This window comes from Physcomitrium patens, chromosome 18, assembly GCF_059467195.1.
Source record: "Physcomitrium patens ecotype Gransden chromosome 18, ASM5946719v1, whole genome shotgun sequence".
Taxonomy (NCBI): Eukaryota; Viridiplantae; Streptophyta; class Bryopsida; order Funariales; family Funariaceae; genus Physcomitrium; species Physcomitrium patens.
Window position 1 is genome coordinate 10,947,093 of NC_143427.1, and position 16,928 is coordinate 10,964,020.

Below are 16,928 nucleotides of genomic sequence, written 5' to 3' on the forward strand. Positions count from 1 at the left end.
TACTTACTTTCTTCTACATCTAGCCCTTTTTTTAAGCAAGATTGATTATGGTTTTTTTTTGCCCTACAATGGATTGTTACTCCCTCATTTCTTCTTGTATTATGTATTGATGAATAATCCCTAATTAAATGTAATATAAATAAGTAATATCTAAACTTAATCAAGAGATTATTATAATCAACTTGGATGAAAGTGGTACTTGCCATCATGAAATTAAATGCTTCCATAATTCAATAATAAGGATTACTATTTGTCAAGGCAATGCAATTTTTTTGATTTTTGCCATATCAATTATTTTTGTCACTACCTAATACAATTTTAGAACTCTTTGCAATAGCATGGACACTACTCAGTAATTTATTTGGTATAGTGTCGTATTGTGGTTCGGCTACCATGTGAAAATAATGTAATTATGTATTTAATGTATAATTTACTTAACAGTATGGTGAGAGCCATGTTAGTGGATTTTAGTTGGTTGTAGAATGTCATTAAATTATTACTTTAAAAGGAGGTTGTTTAAAAGGATTACTATTAGAATTTATATAACTTTATTTTCTTTTGATAGTAGCTTTTGAGATTGATTTTATTGGTAGTAATTTTAAATATTTAGAGTCACTTTTATTAGACATTGTTGACCCTTGAAGTCTTATTTTGATTCTTTAATTTGATGTTTAGGACATATATTGAGTAAATCTTATAAAGAAAATAGTTGGAATAAAATTTTGGTAGTAAAAAGAGAATTTAGGGCATCCATATAGATGAATGGAGATGAATGATGAAAATCTCCATTCCTATTGGTCAAAAAACATGACCAATGGGCTTTGAGGAGGCTATCCGAGGTCATATTAGAGATTAAGATTAGTTTTTCGGAGCCATTCGAGCTTTGAAGGCTGAGGTCAGCAAATTTAGATTTTTGGCTATGGTTTTGGTACAAATCTTGTATGATTTGGAATTTATATGAAGGAGATATAGGTGTTCAAAGTTAAGGTGTTGATTTGGAAGCTACTATCATTGTTTTTGACATAACGCACGTGCACAAATGGTAATTGAGGATCAATGTCGGAGTATAGAGAATTTGCCTCAAGAAAATGTTGGACTTCTGGCTGTCACTAATCATTCGATCAAGCTTCAAAATAAGGGAAGCCCTAAATTTATATATAAATTTTCCCTTTTGAGCAATTACACCAAATACACAAGCCTCAAGTAACCAACAACACCCAAAATATGATAAAATCCTCTAAAACCTTGTATATCCTTATGTAGAAATTTTCCTGAACTTCAATAACTTATATCTCCTAATCCGACCGTCCAAACAAACTCAAATTTTACATGAGGTACTGATATATTCTTATTAACTTTTACAACAAATTTCAATTGCAAATTCATGGCGGATCTTGAGATAACTTGAAAATCCTAATAGTCACTTCAAACCCTTGTCTTTATATACCCGGATGCAATTTTTTTTATATCTCACAAAATATAAGCTAAAATGCCACGAAATTTATATGTATAGCTTTTTAACACAAAATGGTACATTTTCCAAAAAAGTTTGAGCCAAAAATTTGTTTGAAAACTCAAGTTATGGCTCCAACCATTACTATAAATAAAACCACTCACTTACTGCCTTTGATTTGGAAGTGCTGCCTTCAACTCCTTATAACTCCTTTACATGAACTCCAAAAGCAATAATTCTTTCATTAAAGATGTAGGCCTTAAAATCGCCGTTCTATTTGCACCTTCCGATATTCAAAAGCTGCCGTACAACTCCTCGTATCCTCAAAAGAGTAACAATATGTTTTTAATTAACACGTCAATTTCAAATGGCTATAACTTCTTCATCCTAACTCCCAATCCTCTAATTTTTATACATAAATTGTACTCCAAATCCTAAACTTTACAACCTTAGCTTCTAATCTCCAAATGTCTTCTTTGAAGTTGCTGAAACCCTTGTTAAGGTCGTGGGCAGCCTCCTCAAAGCCCATTGGGCATGGTATTCGACCAACACAGATGAAGTTCTTCATTCCTTGCCTTCATCCAACCATGCCTTGCTTTCATCCCTCCCAATTAGCCTCCTAATAGTTTAGATTTTCATCCTTAGGCTTCCACTTTCTCCCAAGGCTTCATATTAAACATTTAGGTCTTCTATTTTTTTTTAATGTCAAAATCAAAACAAGTAAAGAAACAAAGTAAAGTTTCTTATACCAACTCCTTTTAATTTAATCTATTAGCCACTCTAACACACATCTAGATTTATTAACATATAATATGTTCAACTAATTTTTACATATTGTAAGCATTTATAGTATGACAGCAGTTGATTTTTTTGTGATAAAAATTAAGAGTAAATTCTACCTACCCTATAAATTTGAGACAAACTAAATAGTTAGATCAAGAGTTATGAATTTCTAAAGTTCAAGAAGAGAAAATGCTTCGCGGAAAAAATATGTTTTGAAGGGATTTTGTTATATTTTGAATTTTATGCAAATTAAAGGAGTTTTGGAAGCTAAGACAAAATTCATATAAAAGTTTAAGCTAAACTCTCTATAGCTAGATACCTAGTGTATTCCCAAATAACAAATCACAATATATGACAATGGTCTTTAGTATTATTCATGTCATTTTTTTTATTCTAATAAGACAACTTGAGTTAAACCTCGCCATCTAGGGCGTGGGCCATGCGAGTCATGAGTACCTCAGCGTATGATACCATCTTCGATTATTGGTTGTATAGAACTTACATTACCATGGTCAGTTATTTCATCAAAGTGCTCCCACGTGTAAACCCTAATGCACGGCGATGTCTTAGTACAGTGACTCATTTTGCTACGAGTTTGTTTAAGGTGATATTGACAGAATGGAGTTGTAGGTCCTTCACTACACTGTAATTGGACTATCTCTAATCCAAGGACTCGTGAGTAGTGAGTTCGTTAGCTGGCGGTGGTGGAGGGAGGGACATGAAGGCTCGATCCCCCAGCTCCGCCAGAACCGCGCGGCAGCGGCAGAAACGTGGGTCCGGAGCTATTTGGGGGGGGGGAGGGGAGCTCCAGTTTCCCATCCTTTTCCGACGTCCCCCTTGACTAACGGTACTCGTGCTGCACCAAGTCGTCGCTTGGCCCCCCAACCCCGTCCCGGCTCCTCCGGCTTTCCGCATCCACTGCAAGAAGTGGGCTCATGCGTCCGGGGCCTCTGCTTTTGTGCAGCTCCTCAACCCTCTGCGTTGGGGCGCTATGGCTTCACCAGGCCGTGGGGTGAGAAGACGTTCAGTTCTCGCGCAGTTCTCGATTGGAGTCCGAGTACGCTGTTTCGAACGTACGAGCGACGTGTGCCCCTGTGAATTAGACGCGGGGATTTGAAAAGGAGATGTGCGCTTCGGGGATTTGAATCTGAGGCTCGTGCACCGAGGGTTGGAATGCTATCATGCAGCCGGCGGGACTGAGACCGACTCGTTTCCTTGTAGAATTCCTTTATTTGTGCTGGGAATTATCCGTAGATAGCGATGGGTTGGGAGCTCGCCACTTCACGCCTCGTGGCCTGCTGTGTCTTGCTCGGAATCGTCTAAATGCTGCGTGTAATGTCGCTTGAAGTGCAGTTATCTCGCGCTTGGAGAGATTTTACAACACCGCGGTGGTCGATGCAGTTGGTAAAGAGCTCATCGCAGTGAGCACGGTTGCGAAAAGTGCTTGGAATGCAAGTTTGCGAGGTCTCATGTCCGCGCGTCGTAATTTGTGTTGTTGGAGCATTTAAGTTTCTGCACCCCTGCTTCTTCTTCTTCGTCCTCCTTCTCCCGATACTTGTCCATGGAGACGTATCCGTGAGCATGATTTTGGCATGGTATTATTTCGTGCATGGCGGGATATGGAGTTTTTAGTTTAACAGAAAGTGGAGTGGCATTGTCGCCACGAAGCGACTCTATTCACCTCTTGTGTGGAATTGTGGGAGGTGTGAAGGGATCTCTTTCAATTTTGCACCCCAAGTCATGCTTTCGAAATTGGATAGTGAGTTTTCCAACCTTGTTAAACTCATCTGCACTTGCAAACGGAATCGCAATGCTTCTTGGAAATGACCCGCAAAAGGTAGATCTAGATGATGACATTTTTTCCAATTTGACTGTAAGGTGCTTTTCGTCGAAGTATGCTTGGTTTTAAAGCAAGTGTAGGGCTTGTGAGCAGGCAGGCAGGCAGGTCAGTCACCCTTGCGGATGGCTTTAGCTAACCTTGGGGTGTCGGAGAGCCATTGTCCGCCATCGGTCCCGCTCACACTAGTGTTTTCAAAATGTCAAGTAATTTATAAGCGTTTCTCGGGTCATTAAAAGTTAGCTGCAATATGATGCAACGAATTTTGTCAAGCTCCGTTCAAATAATTTTGTCACAATCTGGAATTGATCTGAGCATCATTTCTAAGTTCCCGGTCCGATCTATGCTGAATTTCCTTTTGCGATCCTGTTGTATGCATGCACCGACAAAGGGTTTGACGCGGCGTGGTGCAGGATTGACTGTGTCGCTTGCGTGCATGTTTGGCGATGTAGACGAAGCTGCTATGGAAGCCAATACTTGTAGCAAATCCTACCGACACCTAAATTTGAGATCATTAATGCGAGCTGAGGATGACAGCACGTTCAGTGACGTTTTACTATAGGGTTATCGTATATGCGTCAGCATTCAGGTCCAACTTAATGCAGTTGCATGCGAGTCGTGTATGGTATTAGATTTAGTTTGAGAATTGTAGAAGCCGAGAGTTTGGGTTTGGTGTTAGACGCGCATCGTGCAAAATTCTTAAATAATCTGCTTGTGAGACACGTTTGTCAAGGTTGACGGTTTGAGAAATTTGTAGTGCGATGGCTGTGCAATCGGTTGGACAGCTTAGTCACAGAATTGCAATGCTGGCGGTAGCAGCGCAAGGAGTTATGAATACGAAAGACCTCCCTACACACGTTGTTCTGGTGGATTTTGCGAATACAATGGGAGATCTTGCAATTTCTTTAAAGGAATTGCAGAAAGATCTAGAGGTGACCTCTTTGTTTCATTGTATAGTACTCAGGTGTTCTTATCAATCTTGTTTTGAAGTGAGATCTAAACCCTTTGTCAGCAAATAAATGGATGTGGAGTATGTGGCATCTATGAACCCTTGCTTGTGATTTTCGATAAGTCATGACCGAAAACGAATGAATGAACAAATGAATGTACTCTAGGATTTTACGCATGATCATCACGAATCTGAATTTGTTGCTGTCATTGGTTGTAGATTCACTTCCAAGCGGAACCCATTCAGTTTCAGCAGCACGACATAGAGGCTGAGATGACGGTTGTGGAGCAGCTGGTGATGGCTCATAAAGCACAAAGCCAGCTGTCCTCTCTCTTGAGCTGTCCATTTCTCCTTACGAAGTTGCAAAATTTTAGAGGAAATTTGAGTAGGGGCCTTGAATGCATTCTTCCAGATACTTGCAGCGAATTGGTCAAATTGCAGATATCTCGAACGCAGCAACAGCTGAAAGACGGCCCTCCCAAGCTAGGGCTGAAAGAACAAGCTGTGATAGACTTATTAGGCCAGATCACTGAGACTTCTACGCCTCTAAAGTGTAAGGAGCTCGTGGAAAGTGTTGCAGATTATTTGGATGTTGTCCCTGGGGATTCCACATTTGCTGATCTACTTGAAAACACAAAGAAGGACATTTCGAAGGTTGATGTGTGCGACAGCGGTACATTTTCAACGTACTTGGAGAACTGCATCAAGGTGTTGGAGAAGGGTTTAAATTTTCAGCAGGAGCCAGCTGAAGGCAACAACGGTGCTCTTTTAAATTTATTATCGCCCCCAAGCAGTCATCGCACTATGAGAGAAGTTGTTGCTCCCTCGTCGCCGCTCTCTTCTTTCATTTGTCCAATCACTAAGCAGATCATGAATGACCCCGTACAGATTGCCTCCGGCCAGACTTACGAGCGGGCTGCTATTGAACAATGGTTCAAAGATGGCAAGACCACGTGCCCACTCGGGAAGAAGCTGAAAAACACTAAGATGATGTCGAATTTCGCGCTAAAGCAGTCAATTGCCGAGTGGCGAGAGAGAAACTATAATATTCGTCTGGACAATGCTGAATTTCGGCTAAGGTCGTTTCAGCCCATGGAGCAAATGCGCGGTGCACGAGACATCAAGTTGCTTTGTGAGGAGGATGGAATCAACAAATATGGTATTGCGTCCAGAAAGATGATCCCTCTTTTGATTCAGTTGATTGAGACTACCGATAGTCCCACGAACCTGCGAGAGCTCTGCTTCGATGCATTGACTGCTCTTGCTCTGGATCACCAAGAAAATCAGGTGTACGTTATGCTAACGAATCCCTAAAAGATTGTAGAATCCTCTTTCATGGTTTTTTAAAGAGATGAATCCTATTGTGCAACTTAGTGTCTAACTCGTGGATGTACATCTTGTGAATGTGCAGGAGACTCTAGTGTTTGAGGGGTTAATTGACTTGTTGGTACGTAGTCTTCGAAATTACAATGAAGCGGAACCGGCTATCAACTTGTTAAAAGTGTTGTCAGGTAATCCCAAAGCAGCAGAAATGATCAGCCGGACGCCCAATGCAGTTCTACTGCTTGTTACTTTCCTGGGGCACAAGAATGAGAACCTAGTCATCTCCACGAAGGGGATTCTGGTGAACCTACCGACCACTGATGAGAATGTTGTGATCATGGCGGAAGCAAACCTCATGAAACCCTTGGTCGTGCGGCTAGTTGAAGGTAATTACTCCACAGAAATCCCATATTTGACCACCTCTTGATCGTCTGATTCTCGTGTGTAACGATTTGGATTAAACTTCTTCAAGAACTGCTAAGATCACCTAGTTTTTGTGGTCGTGTACACTACAAGTGATTATGTCGTTTTGTATGGTATGAAGATGATCATGGGCCTTTGTATGCAGGAGAAAGAGAATCAAAGATTCTGATGGCAAGGACTCTGGCTCGGTTAGAGCACATGCCTGATAGTAGCAGGAGCTTGGCTAGCTCTCGTGACGCTATCAAGACATTGATCAACATGGCAAACTCTGAGGACGAGGAAGAAGTCGATGCTGCAATTCTTGCCCTTAAGAATCTTTCTACTGCTCCCACTGCTGGTGTCGTGATTGCTGACTGCATAGGACTGGAGGTACCATTCACAATGCATAAATTTGAGAATCTTATCTGCTTTTCATTGGTAAAGGGAGGGAAAGAGTTGCGCACACTCGAAAAAAATGAACGAATCCTCGAGAGAAATCTACATCATGTACAGTTTTAAAAATTGAGTTTTGTTACCCTTCAGCTGATTAATTGAGTAATTTGTGGGAATTCTCGTGTCACAGGTTTTGATTAGGTTGCTTAGCTCCAAAAAGATATCAGTGGTGACGAAAGTCGGCGCCTCTCATATTATAGCTAATGTACTGGTCGCCATTGGTAACCAGTGGGTACGAAGTGAAGATATGGTTGCCGACCTCGACAACTTCGTTGAAACTTTCTTTCTTTTAATATCAAGTGTCTCCACACCACTGGCAGCACAATCTCACTTGCTCCAAGGTCTTCTGGGTCTCGTAGAAGGGAAACACACAGGTCAAGTTGTCAAAGATATAATGATAAGAAGAAACGCTCTGTCGGGTTTGCTTTCCCATTTTAGGAAAAAAGAGCTAGAAGCAAGGCGAGATTCGTTGAAGCTGTTCGCATCTTTATCGAGGAAGCATGGGGCGGAGGCGTGGTCGGCGGTGCGAATCCACTCCGGAACTCTGCAGCTCCTAGTAGGAGTGTTGAAGACAGAAGACATCTCAGAGCCTGAAAAGTTGGCCGCTGCAAGAATAATTTCTCATTTTCCGGCAGAAGATCATTCACTGACACGGACATTGCAGACTCTAAATATTGTTCCTGTCTTCGTCAATTTTTTGTCCTCCCCAAACCAGTCCATGCAAGAGGCGTCTCTAGTTGCTCTTGTTCGTTTCACCTTCCCTGAGTTTCCAGACCTCCAGAAACAATTAGCAGAGATGGGGGTGATCCCAGTTTTGGTGACGCTCCTCGACTCCCGACGACCACGGGTGAAGATCAGTGCTGCCCATGCACTAGCCAACTTCTCCAAAAGTACTCCACGTTTGGTGAAGCCAATTGCATCCAAGAAGTGGTGGCAATGCTTCACTCCGCCGCAGGAGTCCTGTAAATTACATGCGGGCGTGTGCACCATTGAAACCACGTACTGTTTAATTGTGGCAGAGGCCATCCATCCGCTTCTCAGTATTGTTCGCGAAGACGATGGGAAGATTACAGAGGTGGCCTTAGAAGCATTGTATACTTTGCTGGATAACGAACACTGGGAGCGAGGATGCCATACGATTAATGAAGCGAACGGGATCTCGATTATTCTTCAGAATATGCCCAAGTGTACAGCACGGGCACAAGAGATCTCTATTAATATGTGCGAGAAGTTTTTTCGAATACCCGCGTATCAAGCATCTTTTGGGCCGCCTTCTCAGATGCACATCATCACCATTGCGCAGCAGGCATCTCCTAGTACGAGAGATGTTGCTGGCAGAATTCTCCGGCAACTTGACCTCCTACAGACCCAATCACATTACTGGATCAGCAGCACCTCCAAATAGTTCCACAAGGAGCTTTCTGAACTTGTTGGGAGTAGATGAATTAGTCTTCACCAAAGCTCTTTTAATGTATCATACTAAGCGTCTCTCTGAGGAGACAGAATTAAGGTATTCACACGCGTCGTATCATTTCTGCTTACCATAGGCTGATGCAGCTTCTTAATATTGTAACACTCTAGACAGTGTTATCTTTGTGTTACTGCTTAAAGTTTTTATGTAGACTACACTTAGGCTTAGATTAAATAGTGCGAAAGAAGAATACCTTGGCATCCTTGGGGTTGACTCTGGCCACATCTGTTTGCTGTAGGCATGGTGCTCTTACAAAGCAGCAACACAAGAGAAGACAAGACAGACTGGAAAATGGGAGGATCCTGCATGGTGGGTAGTTCATCTTTTAATTATGAAACAGGAAAGGCATGGCTAATTTATAGGATAGGTGTGCTCGAGTACCTACGCCATCAATCAGATTTCAAGAGACTGGCTTGTGAATTGGAATAAGTGTACAGACATCCATTGCCAGCGAGCATTGCAACTAATGAATAGCGATCCCGAAGAGATGGCAAGTCCAGGGATGGAATATCCCAAACTACGATGATGGATCTGCAGTGACGCAACAGATTGAAAAAGAATAAAAGATGTACATATATATATATATATATATACGAAAAAAAGGGAAAAAAGAAAAAAACGATGTTCAAATCAGTTGATGGAATATGAACGAGGTTACATTCTCAATTGGTCATGATATCTGAAGATCAACTTCTGACGTCCCTACGATTTCATGGTGGCTTCAATATACATACATATATGTGTATATATTTCCTGCCTTGATGGATGCAATTGTACATGCTCCTATAAATAATAATTTTTTTTGGAGTGAAAGATCTTTCCAAAGTAAAACAATTTTACTGCATTTCATTTTTTATTTATTTATGATATATCTATTTTTAAAATCCTAACTAGAGTATTTTCTTAATCATTTATCAACTAGAGTATTGACTAGACATTATTTAAAGTAATATTTATTTAAAGTAAAAAATGACTGTAGCAATCAGTTTTTATACTATATGGCAAGAATTTTTGTTAGAAGCATATACAAAAATATAATAGTTATAATATGTAGGATCTTATTCAGTCCTCTAAATCCTACATAAACTCTAATTAATATTCATACTTAATAAGAATACTTTTTGTAAATAAAACATTAATGCTTTAATTCATAAGAATTAGTATTAAAAGAATGGATGTATAAAAAGTGAAGAGTAGGTATCACATTCATTTACAGTATTTCTATATATTATATGTATATATAAGAAAATATTAAAATGACCCATCTATTTACTAAATTGACTTATCCTATTGTAACCATTATCAGAAAAATAGATCATCTCCAAAAACTATCATTATTATCATGGCCCTTATTTCCACCTTCTTCATTCCCAGCCTTCTTCATCTTGACCCCTTCTTCTTTTCCCTATCCCCTTCCCCTATTCCTAGCTTTCATCTCAATCTGCCTCGTTTCTTCTTGTTCTTCACAATAGGATGGGTCAATTCAGTAAATGAGTGGGTTATTTTAATACTTTGCTCTCACATTAACAAGAGATTTGGTACCATGTGTGCCATCAATGACAACTATCTATACAATTGTCAATGTACCACTTATAGATGTCAAGAAAAACAAGCAACTATTTGCACAACCATCAAGGACAACAAGCAACTATTTGAGTGATTGTTATTAAGTTGTAAAACAATTTCTATGTGAAAGGATATAGAAAGACTAATAATCTAAAAGGGCTTTGTTAAAAATATAGTAGAAAATTACTTTAGAAATCATAGTTGAAATTTTACTAATAGTGCATTTTTGTTAAAATGAATTCTGTTTACTTTGTAGGACCATAAATAAGGCATGATAAGATAGATTAGATATTAAGAAATTATAGACATATTTAGGTGAAAGCAAAGGATAATTTCTTGTAAAATTTACCAAAGAAAAGCTTAAGTTGATATCTAAGTTAAATAAAATCTTAAGATGCAAAACCATCTATCTATAATATTTGTAAATTTCTTTGATTGATTAAAAATAAAAAACTTAGAAAACAAACATAAGAAGGATTCTATGAATATTAGTTTTTAGAAATTTGAATTTTTAATGAATTTGTAAGAGCTATGCAATCATATTTGGATTTTGGTCGCTCTATTTTTTAGAGAAATAAAATAGAGTTCAAAATTTAGAATTTTTTTGAGTTTTATAACACATGAAGATATGAATTTTTTGGTTTGTGAATGTTATTGTCCTACATGTGTGGCATAAATTTAGGCTTATTCATACCTATATCTATTTCAAAACTTACAAAATTTGAAATAGAACATAAAGATTTAAATTGCCTACATTTATTATATAGATTTGAACTAAACTATTACATGGATTAGAATTGAATAAATTATTTTGTGGATTAAAACAAAGTTTTAATATTGATAAAATTAAACAACTTATTGTATAGATTAGAATTGAAATACTCTTGTGTAGATCAAAAGTAAATAACTAGTTGTATAAAGTAGAACTAAACAAATTGTTGTTTGAATCAAAACTAAATGACTTATGTGAATTAAAATTGAAAAACTTATTGTGTGGATCAAAAGTAAATAGCTTATTGTGTAGATTGTAATTGAACATGTTATGTAGACTAAAATTAAATTTTTATATGGATTAGAATTTAACAACTTGTTATGAGTATCCTTACTAAAGAGGTTGTTGTATGGATTGGAATCAAATTTTAGTTCCAATAAAAGTAAAAATTATATTATACCAATAATGGATTAATTTAAGATTTATATAGATTGATTTATTATCTATCTGAAATAATTAATAATGTTTTTTTAAATTATTTTAAATAAATATAAAGAAATAAGGAATAGACTTCAAGAAACTTTATATTTTATTATAAAATTCTTAACTTAGTAAAATAATTAATAAAAAATTATGTTATTTTGACTCTCAATTTAAAAAATTAGATGATAAAAAATTAGTTAATAATGTTGAAAGATTTTTATTTTGAAACGAAATATTAAAATTTTAGAAATCAAAATTAAAATTTAACTTTTAAAAATTAATTTATAATATTATTTTAGATAAAAAATATTATCAATATGACTTATTTCTAAAAATAATCAAGATACTTCCATAAAAGTTAAACTATTTTATGCTATTTTATTTATTTTTAAGTTATTGGCAATAAGATCCAATAGTCTATACATTATTCTTAAATTTCCAAAGCATCTTTATGGTATTATTAATACTTTTAAATAAGAAGAAGATAAAATTTGTGCCAAAAAATAAAATTCTTATTTGTAATAATAATTGAAAATAAAAAATAAATATCTTTTATTTTTGATTTTAAAAATGACTTAAACTATCCAATTTTTAATTATAAGTAAAACATTAGTAATTCTCAAAGTGATCAGAAATAAATAAAACATAACATTAGTTATTTTTAGATTTTTTTTGAAATACATTATTTTGCAAGAAATTGTTAAAATGAGGAAATCAAAGAATCTAATGATCTTTATAAAAAATATAAATTTTTGTAGATACTTGCTAAAATTAATTTTTTTTGTAGATTTTATTTTCAAAATATCAAATAAATATTAGTAATATTTTATGTCTAAGAGGTTGAAAACTTACATGGAAAGAAAGAATAAAAAAAGGAGATGATTAAAAATATTAATAATTCAAGTTTATTTATTTTTTGTAAAAATTTCGTACTAAAATAATTATTTTTTTATTTTGAATTTTTTTATTAATTTATAATATTAAAATTCATACAAAGAAATAATGCAATAATGAGCTTATAAATTTAGTTACTATACACGTGCCATAAGGTAGTCTAACTAATGCTTTTCAAATGTACCATAGAATTTTCCAATCTCATTTTATGTCTTTAATAGAATTATTTTTATTTTAGTAAAATTTGTAAAAGAATTTTAGCATAATTCAAGAAAGATTTTTCAATCATTTTAAATGATTATTTAAATTATTAAAAAGCTTAGTCTAAAATTTATTATAAATTTATTTTAAAACAACTAGGTGCAACAAAAAAAATCTAAGGAATTCAAATGTAATATAAAAAGGTCATTTCTTAATTTCATTTTTGTCTTTGAGGCTAAAGTTTTAAAGATATTTAGTACCTTTGGTGTACATATTAGTAGTGTTTTTACATAAAACTATAGAATAATATGTATATATATATAATTATTGTATATAGATTAATTTTTTGTGGTAATTTTGTAATTTGACTCTAAATATCTTATATGATTGTATGTATGCAGTTTTTTTGTATAAATTCTTTAAAAATTAAAAAAAAATAATTTTTTTTTTAGATATAAAAATGAACCATAAAATACCAAAATTCTTTAGTTAAAACACTTAAATTTGTATTAAATTTATGATTTGGTTAAAACACTTAAATTGTAAAATTTCAAAGAATTTAAGTATATTAATGTTGAGAAACATTTCTATGCATATTTTGTTACTTGGAGTTTAAAATAAAATTTAAATTACACCCTGAATTTTTTTTTGAATAAAAACTATAAAAAATATGGTTTTCAATATTGTAAAAAGCATAGGCATGCAAAATTAAATCGTTGTGTATCAAAAAAATTATCTATACACATATAAGCAATAATTCAATAATGCTTCTTAACAATAAAAAATAAACCACCAATACACTTTATTTACAATTCAGTATCAAATTCAAATAGAATATTTTTCACACAACATTTGATATCATCTAACTACTTTTGAAACAACGCCCTAAAAAATACAAAATTTAATCACCAAAATCCTTATATATATATATATATATATATATATATATTCACACATATATAAATAAATTGATGCATCTAAATAGAAAAAGCACCACATACAGAACACATGAATAAAAAGTATATAAATCCAAATTAGAAAGTTATTATATTTGAGCAGTGGAAATCAGCATCATCATCAAGCACAGAAACAGTTCCTGTGGAGTTGAGTCAATTCCTCCACTTCAGAAACACCTCATGTAAGCACTCGTGTACAAACTCAAGTTGACAAAGCACAAAATAAAGAAAAGAAAAAGAAAAGAAAAAGAAAAACAGGATCTGAGTCTAAGAGAGACCAATATTCACATCCACTGTGAACCTCCTCACAGTGTCACCAGCACATACAAAACCCATTCTCTTACATACAAAACCCCTCATTCTTATTCCATTATTTTCCCCTTTTTTACAATATATATATATATGTCACATTTTGCACACACTTCTAACAAGAAGACTGTCACCGTTGGAATTCACAAACATAGAGAGAATGTGGCTATTCTGCACTAATAAAGAGTATCTTTTTACCCATCTTTATAGCTACTAAAACAGTAGCACATCTGTAGCGCTCAAGATGTTCACCGCTGCCGCCGTTACTAGGCGGGTGGATTAACGTTACCTGTTGCAGACTTACACACAGAACAGCAAGGTGGGGATCACATAGATCCTCAGCTGTTAAAATGCAGATCCAGTAGGACTGCAAATCCACAAGCCACAGGTCCTGTTGGGTCAGCCTTGCTCCTGCGATCACCTCATCTGCCGTTAGTTAGCAAAAAACTGAACAAACTGTACACTTAGATGTGTATCTATTAGCTCTGGAAACAGAAGCATGCGTCCCGGTGGTTTTTGGGTGCAGTCCCTGCGGCCGCTGTCAGGAGAGCGCCACAGATTGTTGTGCTGTGATGGCTCCATGGTGTGCTTGTGGGAGCGCGTTCAGGAGGATGGACGCCAGCCCTTGCCCCCGAACTCTCCCACCACCTCCGGTGGCGTGGTTGCCGCTGTTGTGGCCGGGCCATTGAAGCTGCTATAGCCTTGCGTGTCCGTGAAAGCTTGCATCTTGAAACTGCCTTCGTCTTTTGACGGCGCTTGGTGTGAAGATCAGCGAGCGAGTCGGAGAATGTCGACGGTTGAGGCGAGTTGTCGACGACTGCGTGCTTGCAAGTGATTAATTCTGGAAAAGCTTGGACAAACGAGAGAGTCGAGTGTGTGTGTGTGTGAGAGAAAGAGCGAGCTTGTGGCGAGAGTGAGACAGAGAGCAATAGAGAGAGACGATAGAATACAAAATGAGTAGACTGACACTTCTCAGTAAGCCATGACACACAACTGAATCCACAGACAAGCAGTGCATCCACGGTACGTCTTATACTTCGAAGAAGGCCTACTAAGCTTGAGGGTGAAGCAACCCAGAGCCATTCTGCCTGTGAGTTTGTGCCGAGAGTGCCGCCAATGCCGACACAGAGAACGACAACAGAAAGTAAAGTTTACATGATAATATTTCTTCGTAGCGTAGGTTAATCTGTGGGAGGCCAATGCGATGGCTAAAGGTTTTTGCTAATCAATCCAAGCAAACCATGGTACGTCTCGTTGGGGGTTGCTAAAAGATGAGGCGGCTCGCGTTATCAACCAAAACCATGGAACTGAACTAGAATCACAGCAGGGAGTAGATCTCCGCCGCATGAAAATTCAACCACACTGGGCCAGGGGGAGATCAGGTCGTGGGCGGGGCAGGCGAGACCTACCTAGACAGCAAAAATTGGATTCATCACCGCAGGCAGTGTCACTTTCCTGCCATTTCAGGTCCATCCCCCATGATTTGTAAACCCATGAGCTGTGTTCGAGAAACCAAGGGGCTACCTAATCTGTCTTGGAATGTTCAAGGAATCGTGGCACTGATTATGCCCGATAAGAGAATCAATGAAACGAAAGTTTCTCCAACACAATGCAGCAGTTGGGTAACAGAACTTCGACCCGGAGCTGTTGACGAGTAAGATCACTCTGCCACAGCCTTCCATGCATAATATACGCTTCATTCTACTCCCCAATCCACTCCCCATTCCACTCAACATCTCCCAGCAGCAGTGCCGGCCAAGTGAGCTTCTTCCAGCTCGAAGCTTGTGCTCCGCAAAGCTGCACATCCCTATGTCGTAGCTCTTGAATGGGTCGCGCCATTGTGCTAGGCTTTTTCCCATGCAGGGGGTCTAGTTCCATGGCAGCACGTGTTGCCGTTACTAGTGGCGAAGCTCCAGATATTGGTAAGAGTCTTGACCTGGTCCTCCCTTCAAAAGCAGTTGTTGACCCCTCGACGCTGCTTTGCCGATGAGCATGAGCTATCCTACCAACGCAGCTAAGCTCAACTCAGCTCAGCTCTAAACAAAACTCCACTAGATAAATGGTTGTACTGCACCACTATTTCCATGCCCGAGTCCCTGCAAAAACCAACTTGTACAAGGTGGCCCAACAACTCCATGCTCCTCAACAACAGTCAGCAATTCACCGTCATTCACGCTCCGCTTCACACACTGTCCTCTCTACCCACAACACAGTAATACAAAGTGATAACAATGTGGTACAAACTTGTAGCCAGTGATGCTGTTTTTTTTTTTTTTTTTTTTTTTTTAAACACACTTGCAGTATTCTTGTCTCCACTCTCTTTCTCAAAAAGCATGGTCTACTTCGCACCACCCTTCGTTTAACTATGCCTGTTAACTAAGCTTGTGATGTGCTCTGTTTTGCTCTAGTGCACCTTCGCTTTTTCTTTATTTGCACATTTTGAGGCTGGTTTTTGTGGGTTTGAGATTGCTCTTGTAGGATGTATTCTGTGTTGTGGTATTGAAACTTGCTACCTTGTTATGATGAGTAATGGCCATTGAGAATGAGTTCTCTTAGGATACATTATTGGTTACATTATTGACTTTTCTTTTATTTAATAACATGAAGATGTAACTTTTAAGGTTAATGATTAATTACTTCGAAGAATTCCAAGTGATGTGGTGTAAATAACATTTGTAGAGGTTTCTCATGGAGTTTTTTTTTTTTTTTTTTTTTTTTAAATTAATTTAATGTTCTTCAAAGTAGTACGTTTTAAAATTGATTATTTAAAAAATATCCTTGAGATAAATACATCTTGAAAATTTTGAATTAGAAAATTTTTGCCAAAAAAATATTATTGATAATTAAAAATTGCAAGATGTAATGAATAGATTAAATAAAACTAAAATCGTATCAATACTAAAAAGATAGAAAGGTTATGAAATTTTTAAAAAGCATTCTAAGATATAAAAGATAGTTAAAAAAAATATATATATATATATATATATATATTAATAATATATATTTGAAAGATGCCAAAACTAATAGAGAATATATAGAAAAGATAATTTTTCGCCTTTGCATTTGTACTGTAATGATGTTGTCTAATATAGCTTAAGATGATTAAAGTTGTATGCTACAATCATTTATAATCTTA

General features: G+C 36.6%; 1 protein-coding gene across 2 annotated transcripts; it reads left to right on the plus strand.

Annotated features, from left to right (window-relative positions):
• Window positions 1-3,197: 3,197 nt before the first annotated feature.
• On the plus strand, window positions 3,198-9,347 carry LOC112295247 (U-box domain-containing protein 44). Of its 2 annotated transcripts, none has more exons than XM_090244162.1 (7): window positions 3,198-3,995; window positions 4,487-5,005; window positions 5,242-6,309; window positions 6,434-6,731; window positions 6,914-7,137; window positions 7,331-8,710; window positions 8,910-9,347. In XM_090244162.1, exons 2-6 carry the CDS (start codon window positions 4,835-4,837, stop codon window positions 8,603-8,605), a joined length of 3,036 nt encoding a protein of 1,011 aa, XP_090100288.1. In that variant the 5' UTR covers window positions 3,198-3,995; window positions 4,487-4,834; the 3' UTR covers window positions 8,606-8,710; window positions 8,910-9,347. The 2 variants fall into 2 exon arrangements, with proteins under 2 accessions (XP_090100288.1, XP_090100289.1); XM_090244163.1 differs by having other exon boundaries at window positions 3,200-4,073.
• The last annotated feature ends 7,581 nt before the right edge of the window (window positions 9,348-16,928 follow it).

Coding starts and splice junctions, on each gene's coding strand:
- LOC112295247 (XM_090244162.1), top strand. CDS start 4,835: ATGGCTGTGCAATCGGTTGGACAGCTTAGTCACAGAATTGCAATGCTG. Junction 6,310..6,433: donor TGGATCACCAAGAAAATCAG/GTGTACGTTATG, acceptor GTGAATGTGCAG/GAGACTCTAGTGTTTGAGGG. Junction 6,732..6,913: donor GGTCGTGCGGCTAGTTGAAG/GTAATTACTCCA, acceptor CTTTGTATGCAG/GAGAAAGAGAATCAAAGATT.